The sequence below is a fragment of the Panthera tigris genome, chromosome B3, assembly GCF_018350195.1.
Source record: "Panthera tigris isolate Pti1 chromosome B3, P.tigris_Pti1_mat1.1, whole genome shotgun sequence".
NCBI lineage: Eukaryota > Metazoa > Chordata > Mammalia > Carnivora > Felidae > Panthera > Panthera tigris.
The window spans coordinates 135,016,805-135,038,640 of NC_056665.1; the positions used below are offsets into that span (position 1 = coordinate 135,016,805).

A 21,836-nucleotide genomic window follows, 5' to 3' on the forward strand; every position below is an offset into this window, starting at 1 on the left:
CACACACACACACACACACAGCGTGAGTAGGGGAGGGGCAGAGAGAGAATGAGACAGAACCCGAAGCAGGCTCCAGGCTCTGAGCTGTCAACACAAAGCCCAATGCGGGGCTCAAACCCACAAACTGTGAGATCATGACCTGAGCTGAAGTTGGACGCTTAACTGACTGAGGCACCCAGGAGCCTCGTGTGAGTGTTTTTTCAAAACAGGTGTGTAACATTCTGTCAGATGAATGTACCAAGATTTTTAAATCAATGGACATTTAACTTATTTCCAGTATTTGCTATTATATAAGCAATATTGTAATTAATAACTCTGTATATGTCATTTTGCATGTGTGTAAGCATATCTGTGGTACAATTTCCTAAAAGTGGAATTACCTTCCTAAAGAGTATGTGTATTTAAAAAAATTTTTTTTTAATCTTTATTTATTTTTGAGAGAGAGACAGAGTGTGAGCAGGGGAGGAGCAGAGAGAGAGAGAGAGACAGAATCTGAAGTAGGCTCCAGGCTCTGGCTGTCAGCACAGAGCCTGATGTGGGGCTCAAACTTGTGAGCCTTGAGATCATGACCTCAGTCGAAGTTGGATGCTCAACTGACTGAGCCACCCAGGTGCCCCTGACATCTTTATGTGTGGTCTGAGGTAGTAATATTTTTTCAAAATTTTTTTAATCTTTATTTTTGGGAGACAGAGAGAGACAGAGCATGAGTGGGGGAGGGGCAGAGAGAGAGGGAGATACAGCATCCGAAGCAGGCTCCAGGCTCTGAGCTCTCAGCACAGAGCCCGACGCGGGGCTCGAACTCATAGACTGTGAGATCATGACCTGAGCCGAAGTCAGATGCTCAACCAACTGAGCCACCCAGGTGCCCCAAGTATGTGTATTTTTTTAAATTGTTTTAATTGAGATATAACATATATGCAAGAAAAATTAACAAGTGCACAGTGTTTAATGAAGACTATTTACATGTGTATCCACACGTATTCTCAATGCCAAACTCCAGATGCAGACATTATCAGCACCCTGGGAACCTCCATCCCCACCACTCCTAGTCAATACCTGGCCCCCTCGCCCAAGGTAACTATTATTATAACTTCTGTAATCAGAGGTTAGCTTTGCCTCTCCTTGATCTTCATAGAAATGGAATTATAAATATGTAGTCTTTGGACTGGCTTCTTTTAACTCAACACCACGTCTTTAACACAACTCTGTCTGATTCATCCATGTTGTGGCGCGTAGTTATAGTTTCCCGGTTTTCATTGTACGTGTTTTTCACCAGATTATAGACTAGACCTGTAACCGAACCAACGTGTGTTTGCTCCTTGGTGAGTCACAGATACACCAGGTGGGGTTGGCGCACAAAGTAAACTTTATTTGCAGCCAAGAAGGGGGTCATAGGGAATAGCTTCCAAAGCCGTGACTGACTCCCTGACAGAAAGTGAATGGGTGCCTTTTATTTAGGGTTGGGATGAATATTTAGGTAGGGAAGACTTGTCATTGTATGTAGAGGTAGGCATAAGGTCACGCACGTGACTTAAGGAAACATGCCTACACACACATTGCATGTTATGTAAATGAGACTGAGGCTTCCTCCTTGGGGGGAGATTTTAGTATTCTAATAAGGTAAAAGTAATTGCCAATCATTCCAGGGGCCACTCCGTGGTCCCTCTCAGTAGGCATGAGTCGGGGGTTTAGCTCAAAAGGCCTGGGTGGTCTCGGCCAGCGGGAGGTCTTATCATGGCGGTCACTACCACTTGAGGGGTGGTTTCAGCTTTCATTTGCCTGAGTTTAGAAGTAAGCCAGAAAGAAGTTTACGGAAAAGTGTAAGACAAAGGTCAGTACCAGCAGGTGGGCAGTAAAGGTCAAGTGTTGGGGTCTAGCTGGTGACAGACCTATGTTTAGCTTTAATAAACAGAGGCCAAGTTTTCCAAAGAGCTTCTATCACTTACGCTCCTGTCAGAAATGCCTGCGTGTTCTAGCAACTCCATTAATTCATCAGTACTTGATATTTTCCATCTTTTTACACTTTAACCATTCTAGCGGCTGTATAAAGATATTTCACTGTGATTTTTCTGATGACTAATAGCTTTTTCATGTGCTTTTGGCCAATTATATATTTTCTCTTGTGAAGTGCTTAAGAGATTAGTCTGTTTTTGTTAGGTCGATTGCTCCTTTTTATTGGTTTGTAAGAGAGCTTTACGTATTGTGGGATACAAATCTTTTTCAAATATATGTGTTGTAAATATCTCCTCCTAATCTTTGGCTATCTTTTTGCCCTCTTAATGTTTGATGAAAAGAAATTCTTAATTTTAACAAAGCCCAAATTATCAGTATTTTCTTTCATAGTATTTTGTGTGTGTGTCTTATAAAGGGTTTTTTTGTCTGCCTCAAGATCATAAAGATATTCTGTTTTCTTGTAGAAGCTTTATTATTTTCCATTTCACAGTTTGATCTATAATCCTTTTGTAACTGATTTTATTTATTTATTTATTTATTTATTTATTTATTTATGTTTATTTTTTAGAGAGAGTGAGAGAGCACGAGCAGGGGAGGGTAGAGAGAGAGGGAGACACAGAATCTGAACCAGAACCCGATGCAGGGCTCCAAACCACAAACTGCAAGATCATGACCTGAGCCAAAGTCAGATCCTTAACCAACTGAGCCACCCAGGTGCCCCTTTTGGAACTGATTTTAAAAGTAGGAGTGTCTTAGTCCATATGGACTGCTATAACAAAGAAACTAAGATTGGGTGGCTTATAAAAAACAGAAATTTACTCTTGACAGTTTTGAAGGCTGGGAAGCCTAAGGTCCAGGCACTAGTAGATTCAGTGTCTGGTGAGAATCTGCTCTCGGTTCATAGGTGGCTATCTTCTTACTATAATCTTACATGGTGGAAGGGGCAAGGGGACTGTTTTATAAGGTCAATAATTCCATTTATGAGGGCTCTGCTCTCATCACCTAAAGGCCCCACCTCCAAATACCATCACATTAGGGATCAGAATTTCAATATATGGGGGCCTGGGTGGCTCAGTCCGTTGAGTTTCTGATTTCTGCTCAGGTCATGATCTCGCAGTTTGAGTTCAATCCCTCCATCAGGCTCTGTGCTGACAGCTCAGTCTCTCTCTCTCTCTCTCTCTCTCTCTCATTCTCTCTCTCTCTCATTCTCTCTCTCTGCCCCTCCCCCTGCTGTGCTCTATCTCTCAAAATAAACATTAAAAAAAATAAGTTCAATATTTGAATTTGGGGGGTACACAAACTTTCGGTCTATAGAAAGGGGATAAGAGGGGCACGTGGGTGGCTCAGTTGGTTAAGCGTCTGACTTGGGCTCAGGTCATGATCTCACAGCTTGTGAGTTCATCAGGCTCTGTGCTGATAGCTCAGAGCCTGCTTCAGATACTGTGTCTCCCTCTCTGTCTGCCCCTCCCCCACTCACACTGTGTCTCTTTCTCTTTCCTTCAAAAATAAACATTAAATTTTTTTTTTTTAATGGGGCGCCTGGGTGGCTCCGTCAGTTAAGCATCCAACTTCGGCTCAGGTTATGATCTCACAGGTCAGTTTGTGAGTTTGAGCCCCGCATCGGGCTCTGTGCTGGCAGTTCAGAGCCTGGAGCCTGCTTTGGATTCTGTGTCTCCCTCTCTCTCTGCCCCTCCCCTGCTCATACTCTGTCTCTGTTTCTCTCAAAAATAAATAAACATTAAAAAAAATTTTTTTTAAATAAAAAAATAAAGGGGATAAGATTCATTATTATTTTTTTTTTTTTGGAAGAGAGTGTACATGCACGCATGTGTGCACTCATGTGCCCCCGCAAGCATGAGCAGGGGAGGGGCAGAGGGAGAGAGAGAGAGAGAGAGAGAGAGAGAGAGAGAGAATCTTAAGCAGGTTCATGCTCAGCACAGAGCTTGATGTGGAGCTCCATCCCACGACCCTGGGATCATGACCTGAACCGATATCAAGAGTCGATGCTCAACCAACTGAGCCACCCAGGTGCCCCCAGATTCATTTTTTTCCCAGGTGGATATCAAACTCTATAAGTGGTTCATGCATTTTCAATTTTGACATGCATTTCCACATTGCCTCCCCCCATAGAAGTTGTATCAATTTACATTTCTGTTAATAATATGTAAGAATATCTATTTCTCCACACTCTCGTTAACACAACATGAGTGTATGTTTGTGGGATTTTCAATTAAACATTTGGCTTATGGCCCAAACAAAACAAACAAAACAAAAGCAATTAATTGAGGTTGCAAACTTAGGACCACCAATCCCGGTTCAATTATTCATCTCAAAAATGAAGCCTGGGAAGTGGGACGGTCTGCTGAAGCTCACACAGCTAGGAATAAAACTATGATCAGAACAAAGGTCTTCTTACGTTCAGCCTAAATATATTCTAGTTCATTATAGTCTGATACAATTATTTTCTGATAAAATTGAGAGAGATTAAGACACTTGAAACTAATTGATAGCCACGTGAGAATCCAGATCATCCCATTTCTGCCTCTTTCCCATGCTGTCTCAACTCGTACATTATTATTCATTCGTTACTCAATATGTCAGACCATCCACCATGGTCTGTACTTTCCTAGGCTCTGACGATACAGCCACAGACAAGACAGACACTCCCTGCCCTCCTTCACGTAACCACTCTTGTGTAAATGCTATGAAGCAGAAGAATAGGGTGGAAGAAACAGCTGTGTGATGCTAGTCAGGTGGGAGACACAGAAGGGGAGTCACTCCCCACAAGGAGCTTATATTTTTACATCTGGGGGAGGCAAACACTCTGAGATGTTAGCGTATCCAGTTTATTAGGAAATCTTAACCCACTTGGGGCACCGCAAGGAAATAAATTCAATTTCTTCCATTCATTCTCTTCAACTACACTTTTGATTTGTAGGAGATCCCACTTTTTCTTCTGAATGATAGTTTCTTTGAGACGATCTTGCCTGATTCTAGAACTTATTAAGACAGAGTTGTCCTAGTATTTAACATTCAGCTCTGTTTAATTTCTTCACTTAGATTCGAGTTATCACCTGGTATCATTCCCTTTGGGTTGCAGGATTTCCTTTAATATTTAGTATATATTATATATTATTATGTAGTATTTATTTCTCTAAGGCAGATCTACTAGCCACAAATTCTCTCAGTGTTTATCTGGGAATGTCCTCATTTGACTTCATTTTTGAAGGGTAGTTTTGTTAAAGAATTCTTGTTTGACAGTTTTTTTTCTCCTTTGGCCCATCAAATATGCCATCCCACTGCCTTCTGTCCTTTATTGTTCCTGGCATCAACCTTTATTCTTATCCCCTGTATGTGATGAGTCACTCAAAAGTCAGGCAGTTTACAGGTCTGCCTTCCCCATCTTTTATTCTACTGGGCTTTCTAGTGTCTCCTCTGTATCTGTGCAAGGCTTTGTATTGAGCCAGGATAAGAGAGCCAGGCTCCCTCAAGATTCTCCTGAGCTTACACAGCCTTGCAAACAGCCTCCTCCCAGACCCCCAGAGTATGTGGGAGCTTATCAAAGTCCGTTATGGCTGCCTCATTACCTGGATCTCCATACTAAACTTCTAGGAGGCTTTCTTGTCAGTTGTTGGCTCAATCAATATTGCAACCTTGGGCAGCTGCAATGTTGGAGTTCCAAACGGAGGCTTCCCCTGGGTCATGAGGCCTTTCTGGCTCCACTCCAAACCAAGTTGCCCTCTCCTGCACAAAGCTGCTGGTTTCCCAGCTTTCCCAGCCCTGGTAGAACAATCTCCATGGACCTTTGGTGGGAGTTTGGGCATCTCTCTGGGCTAAAATGTCATACACCCTCACTCTTCCTGCCAAAAGTTTAGTGACTTTTCTTGAATAAATACTTCTTAATTTGTGCTATGCCTTTGATTGATTTCCAGGGAATTGAAATGATTTTTGTCACAGTTTTGTATAATCTCATCATTGCCAATGATGGGGACGGGATTTGCTGAGTGCCTCACTCTGCCATTCCCCAAGTCACAATACAGCTCTGGTCATTTAAAACTTTATTCTTAAACTCGATTCCAAGTCCTCCTCCCTGGAGGAGCACCCTCCCTGCTCCCCCTAGAGAAGACTAGCTTGGTTGCACTAGAGGCTTAGAGTGGAGGCTGAGGTCTCCGTCCGGTCCTCACATGCCTTCTCTCCCTTCGGTTTTGAGGAGTTAGCTCCTCTGGTGGCATGAGGACAGGGAGGAAGGGAAAAGAAAAGAGCACACTTTCTTACCTACTGGACAAGGCTGTGACCTCTCTCTCTCTTGGTTGTGCTGTTGCTCTGGCTAACCCAGCCTGGTTTCAAGGACTTCTGGGTGGCAGGTCTCTATATGCTGACTCTCTCAGGGAGTATATGTAAAAATTCTTGAAACATTCTTCTGGGGGGCCTGCCTGCTGCTAATATATTTGACATGGAGATTTGGCTCTGCTTCAGCTTCTTTTATCCTCAACCCCTTCAATGTTTAAAAGCACTAACCTGGCTTCAGTCCCAGACATACTACTCACTCCCCGTGTGACCGTGCAGCTGCACCCCAGCAGACTCTAAGCTTAGGGTAGGTGATGGTCTGGTGAGGTCAGAGGAGAGACCTGGAGACAGCGATTGAGACACAGGTTTACTGGGGTACTTTACATATAGGGAGCCCAGGAGCAGCCGACTGGACAAAGCATCCGCTTCTGGGATCTACATGCAACAAGTTTTTACATCACAGCACCTTAACTTAGCAAGTATCAGTGGCCCTTCCCCTCCTTGGATGGCCAGAGTCTCAAAGAGATCAAGCAAGGCCTGCCACCTAGACAATCTTTCTGTGTGTGTGTATGTGTGTGTGTGTGTGTGTGTGTGTAAAGATTGTTACTTTTTTTTTTTAATTTACATTGAAATTAGTTAGCATCTAGTGCAACAATGATTTCAGGAGTAGATTCCTTAGAGCCCCTTCCCCACTGAGCCCATCCCCCCCTCCCACAACCCCTCCAGCCACCCTGTTTGTTCTCCATATTTAAGAGTCTCTTATGTTTTATTCCCCTCCCTGTTTTTATATTATTTTTGTTTCCCTTCCCTTATGTTCATCTGTTTTGTCTCTTAAAGTCCTCATATGAGTGAAGTCATATGATTTTTGTCTTTCTCTGACTAATTCACTTAGCATAATACCCTCCAGTTCCATCCATGTAGTTGCAAATGGCAAGATTTCATTGTTTTTGATTGCTGAGTAATACTCCATTATATATATATACCACATCTTCTTATCCATTCATCCATCGATGGACATTTGGGCTCTCTCCATACTTTGGCTATTGTTGATAGTGCTGCTATAAACATGGGAGTGCGTGTATCCCTTCGAAACAGCACCCCTGTATCCCGTGGATAAATGCCTAGTAGTGCAATTGCTGGGTCATAGGGTAGTTCTATTTTTAATTTTTTGAGGAACCTCCATACTGTTTTCCAGAGTGGCTGCACCAGCTTGCATTCCCACCAACAATGCAAAAGAGATCTGCTTTCTCCGCATCCTCGCAAACATCTGTTGTTGCCTGACTTGTTAATGTTAGCCATTCTGACAGGGGTGAGGTGGTATCTCATTGTGGTTTTGATTTGTATTTCCCTGAGGATAAGTGATTTTTAGCCTTTTTTTTCATGTGTCGGTTGGCCATCTGGATGCCTTCTTTGGAGAAGTGTCTATCCATGTCTTTTGCCCATTTCTTCACTGGATTATTTGTCTTCTGGATGTTGAGTTTGATAAGTTCTTTATAGATTTTGGATCCTAACCTTTATCCAATATGTCTCCCATTCTGTCGGTTGCCCTTTAGTTTTGCTGATTGTTTCCTTCGCTGTGCAGAAGCTTTTTATTTTGATGAGGTCCCAGTAGTTCATTTTGGCTTTTGTTTCCCTTGCCTCCGGAGACGTGTTGAGTAAGAAGTTGCTGCGGCCAAGATCAAAGAGGTTTTTGCCTGCTTTCTCCTCAAGGATTTTGATGGCTTCCTGTCTTACATTGAGGTCTTTCATCCATTTTGAGTTTATTTTTGTGTATGGGGTAAGAAAGTGGTCCAGGTTCATTCTTCTGCATGTCGCTGTCCAGTTTTCCCAGCGCTGCTTGCTGAAGAGACTGTCTTTATTCCATTGGATATTCTTTCCTGCTTTGTCAAAGATTAGCTGGCCATACGCTTGTGGGTCCATTTCTGGGTTCTCTGTTCTGTTCCATTGATCTGAGTGTCTGTTCTTGTGCCAGTACCATACTGTCTTGATGATTACAACTTCGTAGTATAGCTTGAAGTCCGGGATCGTGATGCCTCCTGATTTGGTTTTCTTGTTTAAGATTTCTTTGGCTGTTTGGGGTCTTTTCTGGTTCCATACAAATTTTAGGATTATTTGTTCTAGCTCTGTGAAGAATGCTGGTGTTATTTTGATAGGGATTGTAGATTTGATAGGGATTTGATGTAGATTGCTTTGGGTAGTATTGACATTTTAACAAGATTTGTTCTTCCTATCCAGGAGCATGGAATCTTTTTTCCATTTGTTTGTGTCTTCTTCAATTTCTTTCATAAGCTTTCTATAGGTTTCCATGTATAGATTTTTCACCTCTTTAGTTAGATTTATTCCTAGGTATTTTATGGTTTTTGGTGCAATTGTAAATGGGATCAATTCCTTGATTTCTCTTTCTGTTGCTTCATTGTTGGTGTATAGGAATGCAACCGATTTCTGTGCATCGATTTTATATCCTGCAACTTTGCTGAATTCAAGAATCAGTTCTAACAGTTTTTTGGTGGAATCTTTTGGGTTTTCCATATAGAATATCATATCATCTGCGAAGAGGAAAAGTTTGACCTCCTCCTGGCTGATTTGGATGCCTTTTATTTCTTTGTGTTGTCTGATTGCAGAGGCTAAGACTTCCAATACTATGTTGAATAACAGTGGCTAGAGTGGACATCCCTGTCTTGTTCCTGACCTTGGGGGGAAAGCTCTCAGTTTTTCCCCATTGAGGATGATATTAGTGTTAGGTCGTTCTGGACAATCTTTGTTATAAGGGAGACACTCTGGGTTGGCCACCCCCAATGCCCCTGACCTTGAACACTGAACAACACATTCTGCTGCACGTTCTGCTTGATAGGAATATGGACAGAGGAAAAGATTTCTACATTTTCAAGATAGTGATTAACAGGGGCATTCAGGGTATGCTTGCACAAACAAGCTATCCAGCAGGTACCATACAGTGACCGTGGGAAAGTAACTAAATCTCTCTGAATCTCAGTGTCTTCGTCTATAAGAGGGGGTTATGTGTTAGTTAAGGCTCTCTGTCTTAATCGCTCTCTTAATCTCATTAGTTAAGGCTGTGTAAGATACAGTGCCAAATCTCAGTGCCACCTAAAAGCAAAGGATGGGGCACCTGGCTGGCTCAGTCGGTTAAGTCTCTGACTTCAGGTCAGGTCATGACCTTATGGTTCATGAGTTTGAGCCCTGCGTCGGTCTGTGTGCTGACAGCTCAGAGCCTGGAGCCTGCTTCGGATTCTGTGTCTCCCACTCTCTCTCTCTGCCTCTCCCATGCTCATCCTGTGTCTCTCTCTCTCTCTCAAAAATAAACATTTAAAATTTTTAAATAAATAAATAAAAGTGAAGGTTTATTTTTCACTCCTGTAATGTGTTAGATGTGGGCTGCTTCGCATCTTTTTCTTTCCAGGTCCCAGGGGGAGGGAGCAGCCCTAACTGGACTAGCCATTCTCATGAGAGAGGAAAAGGATCAAGAGAGCTGATAGAAATATAATGGGTCTTAACACTTTTGCACAGATGTGGTGAAAGGCCTTCTGTTCACATTTCATTGGCCAAAGCAAGTCACAGGATCAGGCTTGACCTCAGGGAGGCTAGAAAGGACACTCCTCCTACAGAAAACATTGCAACCACCTGGCAACAGGTAGTGATGTATAATCCTTACCAGGAAAAGCTACATAAAACCTGAGAACAAGACCACCTATCACAGGATAACAACAGCACCTTCCTTACAGTTGTAAGAATTAAATGAGGTGAGTGTTGGTGGTATAGTGGTGAGCATAGCTGCCTTCCAAGAATTAAATGAGGTGAGGCACATCCGATGCATAACCGTATTCTGCACTTAATAAGGGCTCAGAGGGGCGCCTGGGTGGCGCAGTCGGTTAAGCGTCCGACTTCAGCCAGGTCACGATCTCGCGGTCCGTGAGTTCGAGCCCCATGTCAGGCTCTGGGCTGATGGCTCGGAGCCTGGAGCCGGTTTCCGATTCTGTGTCTCCCTCTCTCTCTGCCCCTCCCCCGTTCATGCTCTGTCTCTCTCTGTCCCAAAAATAAATAAAAATAAATAAATAAATAAATAAAAATAAGGGCTCAGAAACTGAGCCCTTATTATTATTACTTCCAGCTGCTGCTGAAAGTGTTTCCATTCGCTAGACTGGGCTGAACCTGACTTGGGAAGAAGAGAAACAGGAATTGTAATCACTCCCAATATTCAATTGGAGAATATAAAACACTGAGTCTAAGGACACAAGCTTTCGAGAACTGTGGACTCCTCATTAAGACAGATGATTTTAGACGAGCTACTTAACCTCTTTGAGCCTTAGTTTCCTCAACCTGAAAATGGGGATGTATGGGACTATGTTGTAGGCTTGTCCACAATTAGAGCCAAATTAGCCCAATCCTGTGCACCATAGCAGGAGCTGAGTATTTAATTATTGAGTGTGGATTTTAGACTATTTTCAAGTATTCTAGGAACTGTATGCATAACATAACTACAATATTGCTGTATGGAAAGACCCATTATGGGTCTTTTCCATCGTTTGGGTCTCGGCTTAAAGGTCACCTCTTCAGAGAGATCACACCATTTAAAGTGTTTCCTCCACCTCCAGTCACTTCTCCCTTTTTGTCTGTACAACTTTGATAGCGTTCTTAAAATCGTCTTGTTCAGTCATTGGTTTATTTAAAATCCGTCTCTGCCACTAGAAAGGAATCTCCAGGAACTCAGGGATCTTGTTTTCTGTATTCCCATCTCCCGCCCTGGGTCCTCAGCATCCTTACCCTAAAAACTGGCAGGCGAAGAGGGAAAGGTGAAGGCTGGGGGTCCACCTAGGTCTCACGCCCCGCCCAACTCAGGCCTCAAATTCCTTCTAGGCGGGGTACCGCCTCAGTCACCCCGCGGTGCCGCCCAGGGTCCCGCCCCCCTGGGGGGCGTGGCCTACAATGTTATGCCGGCCGCGTGCAGACCGTCGTCCTCCAAGGGAGGAGAGCTACGTCACACGCACCAGGCGGAAGAAGGGCGTGGCCAAGAGCGAGGCCCCCGCAGCCGCCGGCGCCACCGCCTGAGTCGCCTCCAGGTGGCTGTTGTCGGTCCCGGGCCGCTCAGGCAGCTCGGAAGCCACTCTGTTTTGGGGTCCTCGCCGCCCTTCCACGTCTCCCGGAAGAGTAGCGGGGCCGCGGCCGGGCCGGGACCAGGTTTCGTCTGCCTGGCCCTCTAGCCGCCGGCTGCCGAGGTGGGGGGCGGCCCTGGCGGGCGACGAGGCCGCGGTGCAGCCGCTCCGGAGTCCTCAGGTGAGGCGGCAGCTGAGCCCAGTGGGCCGGACGGGTCCGCCTAGGGCGTTAACGGCCGTAGGTGCTGGGTTGGCGTCCCCTAAGCGGAGACTCTGGTCTCTGCGCTTTTGGGGGGCTGAGGGAGAGGGCAGGAGAGCCCCCTGGGGCCTCAGCCGGCATTGTTGAGTGCCCTGCCCTCTCCTCCCTCCCCGCCCCCCGCCCCCAGCCGGGTTTGGCAGCTCCTCCCCCTCCAGAGGTTCAGCCTGGCAGGTGGGGAGCGAAGCGGGGGTCTGTACTCGCCTACCTGAGATCTGTTGACGACAAAGTCCCTGGGACCGACCGACTGACCCCCAGCCTCCCTTCCTCTGTGTTGACACCTGGCCTTCGAAGCAGACCCTGCCACTGCTGTCTGCGGACCCATCCCCAGCCCACGCACTGTCACCCTCTCTTCATCTCCGTCCCTGTGGGCCATTTCCTGGGGCAATGCCTGAGAAATTAATTACTTGGGGGCACTGCACCTCTGAAGTCCGCTGGAGTTGTCAGTGGGGCAAGTGCCCAGGACCGCTGTTTGTATTTAATTGGATAATCAACATTAAGGCATGGGGTTTTGTTTTAAAACCCCATTAACTTTAAAAATAGGAGGCGAGATATAGGGGGTTAATAAGTATGCTTTGACTCCTTTAATTAGTAAGGATCATTTGCCGCCCAGTCGCCACCAATGTCTGCTTGAGAATAATACTTGACATCTGTAAAGAGTTTTACGTGTTACAGAGCACTGCACCTCCATTTTCATTTGAGGTCACATAAACTGTGAAATATACAGGTATATAATAGTCCCATTTTGTAAGGAACAGGTTTAGAGGGTGAGTTTCTTCTTGAGGTTATTCAGTTACTGAGAGGCTAGATGGGAAAGGCAGCGGTTAAAAAAAAAAACTGGGTTTGGCTGACTTAGATTTGAGTTGCTAAGCTGCCATCGAAACTCTGGGATCTTTCTAAATCTTTTCCCCGTTTGTGAAAAAAGAATACTGCTACTTACTACGTAATGTGGTTGTGAAAATTATGTGTGATAAAGGTAATGATTGTATGGCATTTGACATACAAACTACATTCAGCAGTATTTACGGATGCCTGCTGTGTGCTGAGAATTTAGTGGTAAGCAAAACAGACCTGGCCTTCATCCAGCCACTTCCCTCCTCCTCTTTCCAATAGGAAGAGACAGAAAAAAAAATCATATAAAACATGGAAGGTTGTGAGAGTAAAGCCTAGCATGCGAACAGAGAATGATAGAACCTAAGCTAGATGGAGAGAAAGAGAACTGTGTTTTGGAGCTCATGACATTCAGGTGAAGTTTAAGAACAAGAAAGAGTTAATGACGAAAGAGCGTGCCAGGCACAACAATGTGCACATTCAAGAAATGGTTGTTGACTTTTTTAGTACACTTCTGTATCTGTAAGGACTAATTACTTCATCATTCTAATTCATTCTGGCACACCAAAAAGTACTCAGATCTATTTATCAAATAAATGGCCGTGCAGTCATTTTTTTTTATTCTGAACTTAGCCAGTGTGCACATAGTAGGTACTGAGAATGTAAATTATTGTAACTGTACTTTAGACAGATTATATATGTGCACATCTAAATTATCCATAATACTGCTGCATTTAAACATGGAGATTTAGTATCAATCAGAAGTTTCTTCAAGTTTTAGCACCTTAAAACAAACTTCAGGGAATTCTTTTTATTTGGTTGAGCTGGAATTTTACTATATTGATTATTTGCTACTTACGTTTGCTACAGTAACATTTGCCTATTGTTGAAATAGGAGTTATAACAGTAGAGATAGCTGTAATTATTATGGTAATAGCAACTACTAAAATGAGTGTCTACTGCGTGTTAGGCCTTTTGCAGAGTTGTTTTTATAGATTACTTCATCTTAAAGCCGTCCTATAATGTGAATACACTTATTTTCCTCATTTTCCAGGTAAAGATTCTCAGTTTCAGTGAAGTCGTTTGCTCAAGGTTACATAGCTAGTAAGGGGCAGCGCTAGGCTTTTAGTCCAGGACTGCCTGACTGCGGAGCCTGGTCTTCACTGCTGTGCTCTGCTGTTATGCCATACTGACCACTTTATGTCCTTTTCACAGGTTCACCAATAGGATTATTCTGCTACCATCATGTCCTGGTTTGCTGATCTTGCTGGGAAGGCAGAAGATCTTTTAAATCGAGTTGATCAAGGGGCTGCAACAGCTCTCAGTAGAAAAGAGAACACTGGCAATATCACATATAACAAAAATGCTGACTATCCTGAACTTCAGCAAAATACAGATTTGACTTATCAGACTGGATCTAAAGCTGCTTATATTTCCTCAGCAGCTGATAACATTAGAAATCAGAAAGCCACTCTCTTAGCTGGCACAGCAAATGTGAAAGTAGGATCTAGGACATCAGTGGAGACCACTCATTCTGTTGAAAACACATCTGTTCCTAGGCCTTCATCCCAGTTTGTTCGAAGAAAAAAGTCAGAACCTGATGATGAGCTGCTGTTTGACTTTCTTAATAGTTCACAGAAGGAGCCTACCGGGAGGGTGGAAATCAAAAAAGAAAGGAGCAAGACACCTGTCCTTCAGAGTTCTCGGACAGCAAGTGTCGGTTCTGTGAACACCAGCGTGACCACCGTCAAAACCGTTGAGGAAAATCCTTCTAGGAGCCAAGGCGATGGTAGTTAATCAGCCCTCTGGTTTCTTTTAGAGTTAAGCAAATGGGACGTGTCATAACCTGAAATGTTCTGGTAGTGTTTCTCATCCTCTGTTATGTTACCTTTCCCCACTGGTGTAAAGGCAGCTTCTAAAATGTGGAATGAACGTGATAGACGACACGGAAGCCATTAGTCAGTGTACAGTTATAATAGGGACCTTTGAATGTTGTCTGTTGGGTACCTTTACCCAGCCTAGGATCTAAGAAATTCTGCCCAGGATGATTCTCTAAGATATTTTAAACTACAAAAAAAAAAAAGACAATTTTGAAATCTGAAAGAAAACATAATTTTGGACTTGGAACTATCTCAATTCATTTCTTTTTGGGATGATAAAATAGGAGGATGTCCTTCACATTTATTCTGGATTGTGAGGGCTTTTTCTGTGTGTGTGTGTGTGTGTGTGTGTGTGTGCGTGTGTGTGCGTGTGTGTGTGTTTACCCCTTGCATCCCTCAGAAATGAAGCTGAGAGACTGAACTTCGATCCGAGTTGAAGGGTTGAAGGCATTGACCTGGTCATGAAGTAACAGTTTAGAATTCTGGTTTTCATTGCTGTGAAATTACCTGTATATATAGATCTTCTCACCTGCAAAAATGAGGTTAACGTGGTAATATGGCTGATTCAGGTACCTACTAACCATTTTAAAATAGCAAACACATGGTAGGTTCTTGCAGAGATTCTTTATAAAGTTGGTGATTATTGGAAGCTTGTTATTTTCTTAAATATTAAAGCTTCTCCCGTAGTCCTGGCTGTTGGTGAATAAAATCTGTCAAGATAAAGTGGTAAAGAGGCAAGTGTTTGGGGCTTTCAAGACAGGATCATGCAGTAACAGTTGACTATGTACACACACTCCTAAATTTCTTTTTAACAGGGTCGAGAGGGCGAGAGAGACATGTAAACATAATTTATGGGGCACCTGGGTGGCTCAGTCGGTTGAGGGTCTGTCTTCAGCTCAGGTCATGATCTTACAGTTCGTGAGTTTGAGCCCCTGCATCAGGCTCACTGCTCTCAGTGCAGGGCCCACTTGGATCCTCCGTCCCCTTCTCCCTCTGCTCCTCCCCCCCCCTTTCTCAACAACAACAACGACAACAAAACTATAGTATATTAGTATATAGTATAGTAAATACAGAAATTGAAATACGGTTAGAGTATTGTGGAGCCATTAAGGAGAAAGTAAGGTATTCAGGTAAGGATTCACAGGGGGTCTGTGGTTTGAGTTGAGTCTCAAAGAATGAGTAGAAGTTTCCAGGTGAAAAAAAAGAGGGGTTGGAGACAGCATTCAATGCAGAGATTCTGTACACGTTTGGTAGAGTAGTTGTTGTGGGCACAGTGTGTAGGAGACAGCAAAAGAAAACGAAGGTAGCAAAGAAGGTTGGGAGCTGTTTGTGAAGGCCCTTGTATGCCTCCGTTTACATGTTTAAAACCATTATTCGTATACATCATCCTCTCTTAAAGAGTGGTCCCTGGACAACATGCGTTAGAAGCACTTGTGTGATTAATAAAAGTGAATTGTGTGCCTCCCCAGACTTCTTGAATCGGACTTTCCGGGGCTGGAGGTAGGGCATATGATATTTTTGTTGTTGTTTTCCAGGAGATTACTAGGGCCAGGTAAATTGTAAGTGCCATAGCAATGGGATGCTAATAGAGGTCTTTCAAAGAAAGTTGATGATATTTTTCTACTTTTAAGGAAAACCGCTTACATTTGATTGTAAAGGAGTCAAAGGAAACCTGTTGACAGGGAAAGGAGTTAGAATCAGTTAATACGTGGGAGTTATAATGATGAAGTTTTGTTTCTCTAGGGCAGGGTCTCAATCTTGGGACTGGTGGGTGGAATAAATCTTTGTTGTAGGAGGCACCATCCCTGGCCTCTTAATCCATTCGATGCCAGTAGCATCCCCAATTGTGATAACCAAAAATGTCTCTCTCTTCCCTGCCCCCCTCTCTATGTCTGCCTGTCTATCTATATCTATATCTATATCTATATCTATATCTATATCTATATCTATATCTATATCTATATATCTATATCGCCAAATGTCCCTTGGGAGCAAAATCACCCTAGGTTGAGAAGCAGTGCCCTAGGATGCCTAGAAACGTCTATAAATGGAATTGCTGGGTTGTAGGGTGTGACAGGGTTCCAGGTACGGTAGTATACCAGAATTGTTTTCTCAAGAGGTGTACCAATTTATACTTGAACAACTATGGTTACTATTGCTTCTGCTCTGCATTTTCACCAACATTGGATATTTTCAGTGACTGTGTTTTGTTAATCAGGTGTGTTGTTATTTTTCTCCTTACTAATGAGGTTGAGCATCTTTTCAGATATTTAACTATGCAGGTTTCGTCTTCTGGGAAGTGCTATTCAAGTCTTTTGATCAATTTTTTCCAATGGACCATTTGTCTTTTTCCTTATTGATTCATAGATATCCTTTATATATTCCAGATGGTGATTCTTTCTACACCTCCTTCTGTTTTACCTTGGTTTTCCCCCACTTCTCTCTGTGGTATCTCAGTAGAGTTCTTAATGTACATGAATTTAGCGTTCTTTTCTTTGTGGTATGTTTTTTTGTGTCTTAGAAAATTTTTTCCTGTCTTAAGGCCATAAGGATATTTTCCTGTATTCTAAAGGTTTTATAGTTTTGCCTTTCATATTTTTATGTTTATTTAAAATTTGGGGGTTTTTTAGATAAACGGTGTAAGGTAGATGCCTATCTAGTTCCATTTTTCCCCCCATACTGTTATCTCAGCATTAGTCATTGAAAATATTTCCTTTCCCTGTCAATCTGCAATATCACCCCTGGCATTTTGTGCCAATGCCACGCTGTCTTAATTCATGTAGTTTTATAGTGTTTTGATATCTCCTAGAGCAATTTCTCCCATCTGGTCTTTCAAGAATGTTTTGGCTATTCTTGGACTTTTTTGTACATCCATATTCATTTTAGAATTTGCTTTCCAAGTTTCACAAAAATTCTTATGGCCTTTTTATTGGGAGTCTATTGCTTCCGTTTGGGTGAGAATTAGCATCTTTACAAAACTGAGGTTTCTCACCCATAATAACATGGTACAATTTCAACTTAGTTTTTAAGTGTCTTTCTTTAAGATTTTATCATTTTCTTCATGAAAGTCTTGCATATTTTTTGTCAGATTTATTCCTGGTAGTTTATATTTTTTGAAACTTGTAGATGGCATCCTTTTTAAAGTTTTACTTTCTGTTCCTGATGTATTGGCTTTTGATACACAGCAGCCTACATAGCTCTTAATCTTTTATTTTTCTGTACATTCAGATTTTCAACAACACAGTATCTGTGGATAGTGACAGTTTGGTTCCTTCTTAACCCTTTAATCTTTAAAAAGAATCTCTTTCTTGCCTCACTGCATTGGCTTGGGCTGAGAACCAGTATCTTGTTCTTTGTCTTAACCATGGTTTGACAGTTTAACCAAATACAATGTCTATGTTAGTTTTTTTATAGGTACTTTTTATCAGGTGAATACTGTATCTATGTGTATCTAGTTTGAGTTGTGTTTTCTTAAGTTTATTTATTTTGAGAGCGAGAGCAAGCGGGAAGGGGGACAGAGAGAGGGAGAGAGTGAGAATCCCAAGCAGGCTCCGAGCTGTTAGCACAACATAGGGGTCAAACCCACAGCTGGTGAAACCGGTTAACCTACTGAATCACCCAGCCATCCCTCTAATTTGAGTTTTTATGTTGAATTTTTACAGTGTTTTTTCCTGTATGTATATCATATGATTTTTTAATATGCTTTTTGTTCCTTAATATTAATATGGGATACAAATCAATTGACTTTTTTAAAACCTAAAACCAGACTTGACTTTGAGTTTGCTAATATTCCAGTTAGGATTTTTGCATTTATTTCATAAGTGAGAGTGACCTGTAATACTGTTAGGTTTTAGTGTTACAGTTATGTTAGCCTTATAAAATGAATTTGAAAGTGTTCCCTCTTTTTCTGTTGTCTTAATTATTTGATGTAAAACCGAGATTATTTATTCCCTGAATTTTGCTGGAACTCACTGGTAAAACCATCAGGTCTGGAGTTTGAACTATTGATTCTATTGGTTTTCCATTTCCTCTGTTTTTGGTGAGTTACATTTTTTTTCCTAAGAGTTTGTCTATTTCATATGTACTTTGGGGGATTGTATTTATTTTACTTAATTTTAGGAAAATAGTAAAAGGGTCATAGCTGAAACCTTAACCCAATTGGACACCAACCTAATCATTCATACTAACCCTGCAGAAACCAAAGCTTGATCACAGATACTACTAGAAGAATATCAGTATCTGGCACTGTGATAAATGCCTATTTTTTTAAACAGTGTTAATGAAGTGTAACTGACGTATAATTAACTACACATACTTAAGTATACAATTTGATAGGTTTCAACATCATATACGTTTAAAAATTTATTGGCATAATGTTTGTGATATGTCCCTCAAAAGACCATTTTAATTATCTCTAGCAGATTTCTATTTTGTTAATTTCTGGTCTTTATTGTTAATTTTTGCTTTGGGGTTTATTCTGTTTTAAAATTGTGTGTGTGTGTGTGTGTGTGTGTGTGTGTGTGTGTGTGTATTTTTGAGAGAGAGAGAGAGACTGAGTGTAAGTAGGGGAGGAGCAAAGAGAGAGGGAGACAGAATCCGAAGCAGGCTCCAGGCTCTGAGCTGTCAGCACAGAACCCAATGGCACGGCTCATACCCATGAACCGTGAGATCATGACCTGAGCTGAAGTCAGACGCTTAACCAACTGAGCCACCCTGGCGCCCCAGGTTTTATTCTGTTTTTATAGCCTTTAACTCATTTTCTTCCTTTCATTTTTGATGTATATATTAAATACAAAAAATGTCTTTTTATTTATTTTTTTAAAATGTGTATTTATTTATTTATTTTGAGAGAGAGCAAGCAGGGAAGGGGCAGAGAAATGGGGAGAGAGAAAATCCCAAGCAGGCTCTGTGCTGTCCGCTCAGAGCCTAATGAAGGGCTTAATCCTACAACCCTGGGTTCATGACCTGAGCTGAAATCAAGAGTCGGATGCTCAACCAACTGAACCACCCAGGTACCCCTATAAATGTCTTTTTAAATACTACTTTATATATATCCCACAATTTTGGATATATACTTTATTTCTTTAAAAAAATTTTGATTTTGGGGCGCCTGGGTGGCTCAGTCGGTTAAGCGTCTGACTTTGGCTCAGGTCATGATCTCACAGTTGGTGAGTTCGAGCCCCGCGTCGGGCTCTGTGCTGACAGCTCAGAGCCTGGAGCCTGCTTCACATTCTGTGTCTCCCTCTCTCTCTGCCCCTTCCCTGCTCATGCTCTGTCTCTCTCTGTCTCAAAAATAAATAAACATTAAAAAAAAGATTTTTTTTTTTTAATTTTGATTTTGGAAATTTCAGATATATCAAAGTAGATTTTGATGACTCCCTCCGATAATACCTATTATCTGACTACATTATCTAAACAGTTTACAGCCGTTCTTATTTCTTTTATACCCTCCCGTTTTCCATCCCTTCCTCTACCCGCCACAGAATTATTTTGAAACAAATCACAGATCTCCTATCATTTCTTCTAGAAATATTTCATTTGATGACCCTAGAGAGATGCAAGCTTTAAAAACAAACATCCACACCATAATCACCCTAAAATTTTAATAATTCCTCAGTATCACCTAATACCTAGTCATTGTTCAGATTTCGATTTCTCATAATTTTTTTCTGTATATTGAAATGCACAAATCTTAGCTATACAGATAAATGGCTATGCCTATGTAACCCACCCTTTTATTATGATAAATAACATTTCCTTTGTCCCTTTGCCTCATGTCTCTTTCCAGTTCATCTTTCTACCCCATTTCCCCAACTACCACTGTTCTGATTTTTTTCACCTTCGTTTTTCTCCTAAAACTTCCATATAAATGGAATCATATAGTATGTCCACTCTCTTATCTTTTTCCTCACCACATTAGTAAGATCCATGGATATGTCAGTAATTTGTTCTGAGTATACCACACTTTAGTCTCTTTTATGGACGATGGATTGTTTCCAGTTTTGGGTTATTGTAAATAAAGCTGTTATGACCATTTTTGTTCTTGTCTGTTTGTGGGAAAATGTTTTCATGTCTCTAGGAAGTGGAAACCTGGGAAGGGAATTACTAGGCGAAATGGTAGCTGCATATTTAATTTCATAAGAAACTGAAACCTTTTCCCACAGTGGTTATACCATTTTGTGCTCCCACCAGTAAAATCTAGGAGAGCTCTGGCTGCTCCGTGTCTTTGTCAGCATTTGGCATCGTCCTCTTAATTGTAGCCATTTTAGTGGGTGTGCACTGGTTCTCGTGGTTTCAATCTGCATTTTTCCTTGATCACTGATGATGTTGAGAACTTTTTTATACGATTATGGGTCAGTAGTTTATCTTCCTTTCTGAAGTGTCAGCTCTTTTGCCTGTACTGTTACTATTTTCGTCCATTTTATCATTTAGCTATATAACTGTACCTCGTTTTTTTAGAGCAAGTTAAAAATGCATCTGCATCACATTTTGTAACAAAAGCAGGATGAATCTGAATTTACGAATCTCTAGCTCCTTGAGTAAGACCTTTTAGACTCAAGTTTGGTATGTAACAAATTGCTCCGACATATTATTACTCTCCTTGCCTTGAAACCCACAGCTGTTCTTTTGTGCCTTTCCAGTATTTTCACTGTTGGGACTTGTCTCTTTTTTTAAGAAAATACTTTAAAGCCCAAAGGGAGACTGAAACCCTTTTTACCTAAGTCCAACCACTTAAATCCTCTCTGGTTTTCTCCTTCCCAGAACTGTATTCTTGTGTCTGTTCTGCATCACCATTCATTCAGTATATCCAGACTTTGAGATCCTTAGAGGTCTGTAGCCTCCAAGTAGGACAATGAAATTTCATCAGAAGGAAGTCTATTGAAAATTTACCCTGTATTTTATTTAAATTTAAGCTGTCATTTTAGCTGTAGCAGTCGACTTGAGCCAAAAGGCATTCTACCAAAGTAAGCTACTCATGTGTATGCAGTGCCTGTTCTGGTGTAACAAAAGTGTATTCTTTTTTTTTTTTTTTTTTAACAGAAACCTCTAATAATTCAGATTCTGGCCATGAAGTTCAAGAGGATTCTTCAAAGGAAAATGTATCCTCAAGTGCTGCCTGCACTGACCACAATCCAGCACCTACTCCTGACGGCAAATCACATGAACTGTCTAATCTTCGGTTGGAGAACCAACTGTTGAGGAATGAGGTTCAGTCTTTAAATCAAGAAATGGCCTCATTACTTCAAAGATCCAAGGAAACTCAAGAAGGTAGAGCCTTATTTCAATTGTGCAGGGTTAGGAATTTAACATTTCAAAAATAAACGAAGATTTGATTACATCAAAACTTAGAAATATTTCAGATGAGACTTATAAAATAGCATTTTCATAGAAACAGGGCCCAGATTTAGAAGTGAGACCAGTCATCCTCCCACCGACCTGAACCAGAACATTGGCTTGTTTGGTCATTCTTTAGGAATCATGAAATTTAGGGACTGAGAACGGAACATCAGTAATCATCTG

At 41.8% G+C, this 21,836-nt stretch overlaps 1 protein-coding gene across 1 annotated transcript in view; it reads left to right on the forward strand.

Annotated features, from left to right (window-relative positions):
• The first annotated feature begins 11,274 nt into the window (after window positions 1–11,274).
• The window catches only part of GOLGA5 (golgin A5), a 32,604-nt gene continuing 22,042 nt past the window's right edge, over window positions 11,275–21,836 (forward strand). The window contains exons 1-3 of the mRNA XM_042990417.1: window positions 11,275–11,529; window positions 13,651–14,224; window positions 21,357–21,584. Of these exons, the coding sequence (XP_042846351.1) occupies window positions 13,681–14,224; window positions 21,357–21,584 (772 nt within the window). The 5' untranslated portion in view covers window positions 11,275–11,529; window positions 13,651–13,680. The remainder of the gene's footprint in view (window positions 11,530–13,650; window positions 14,225–21,356; window positions 21,585–21,836) is intronic.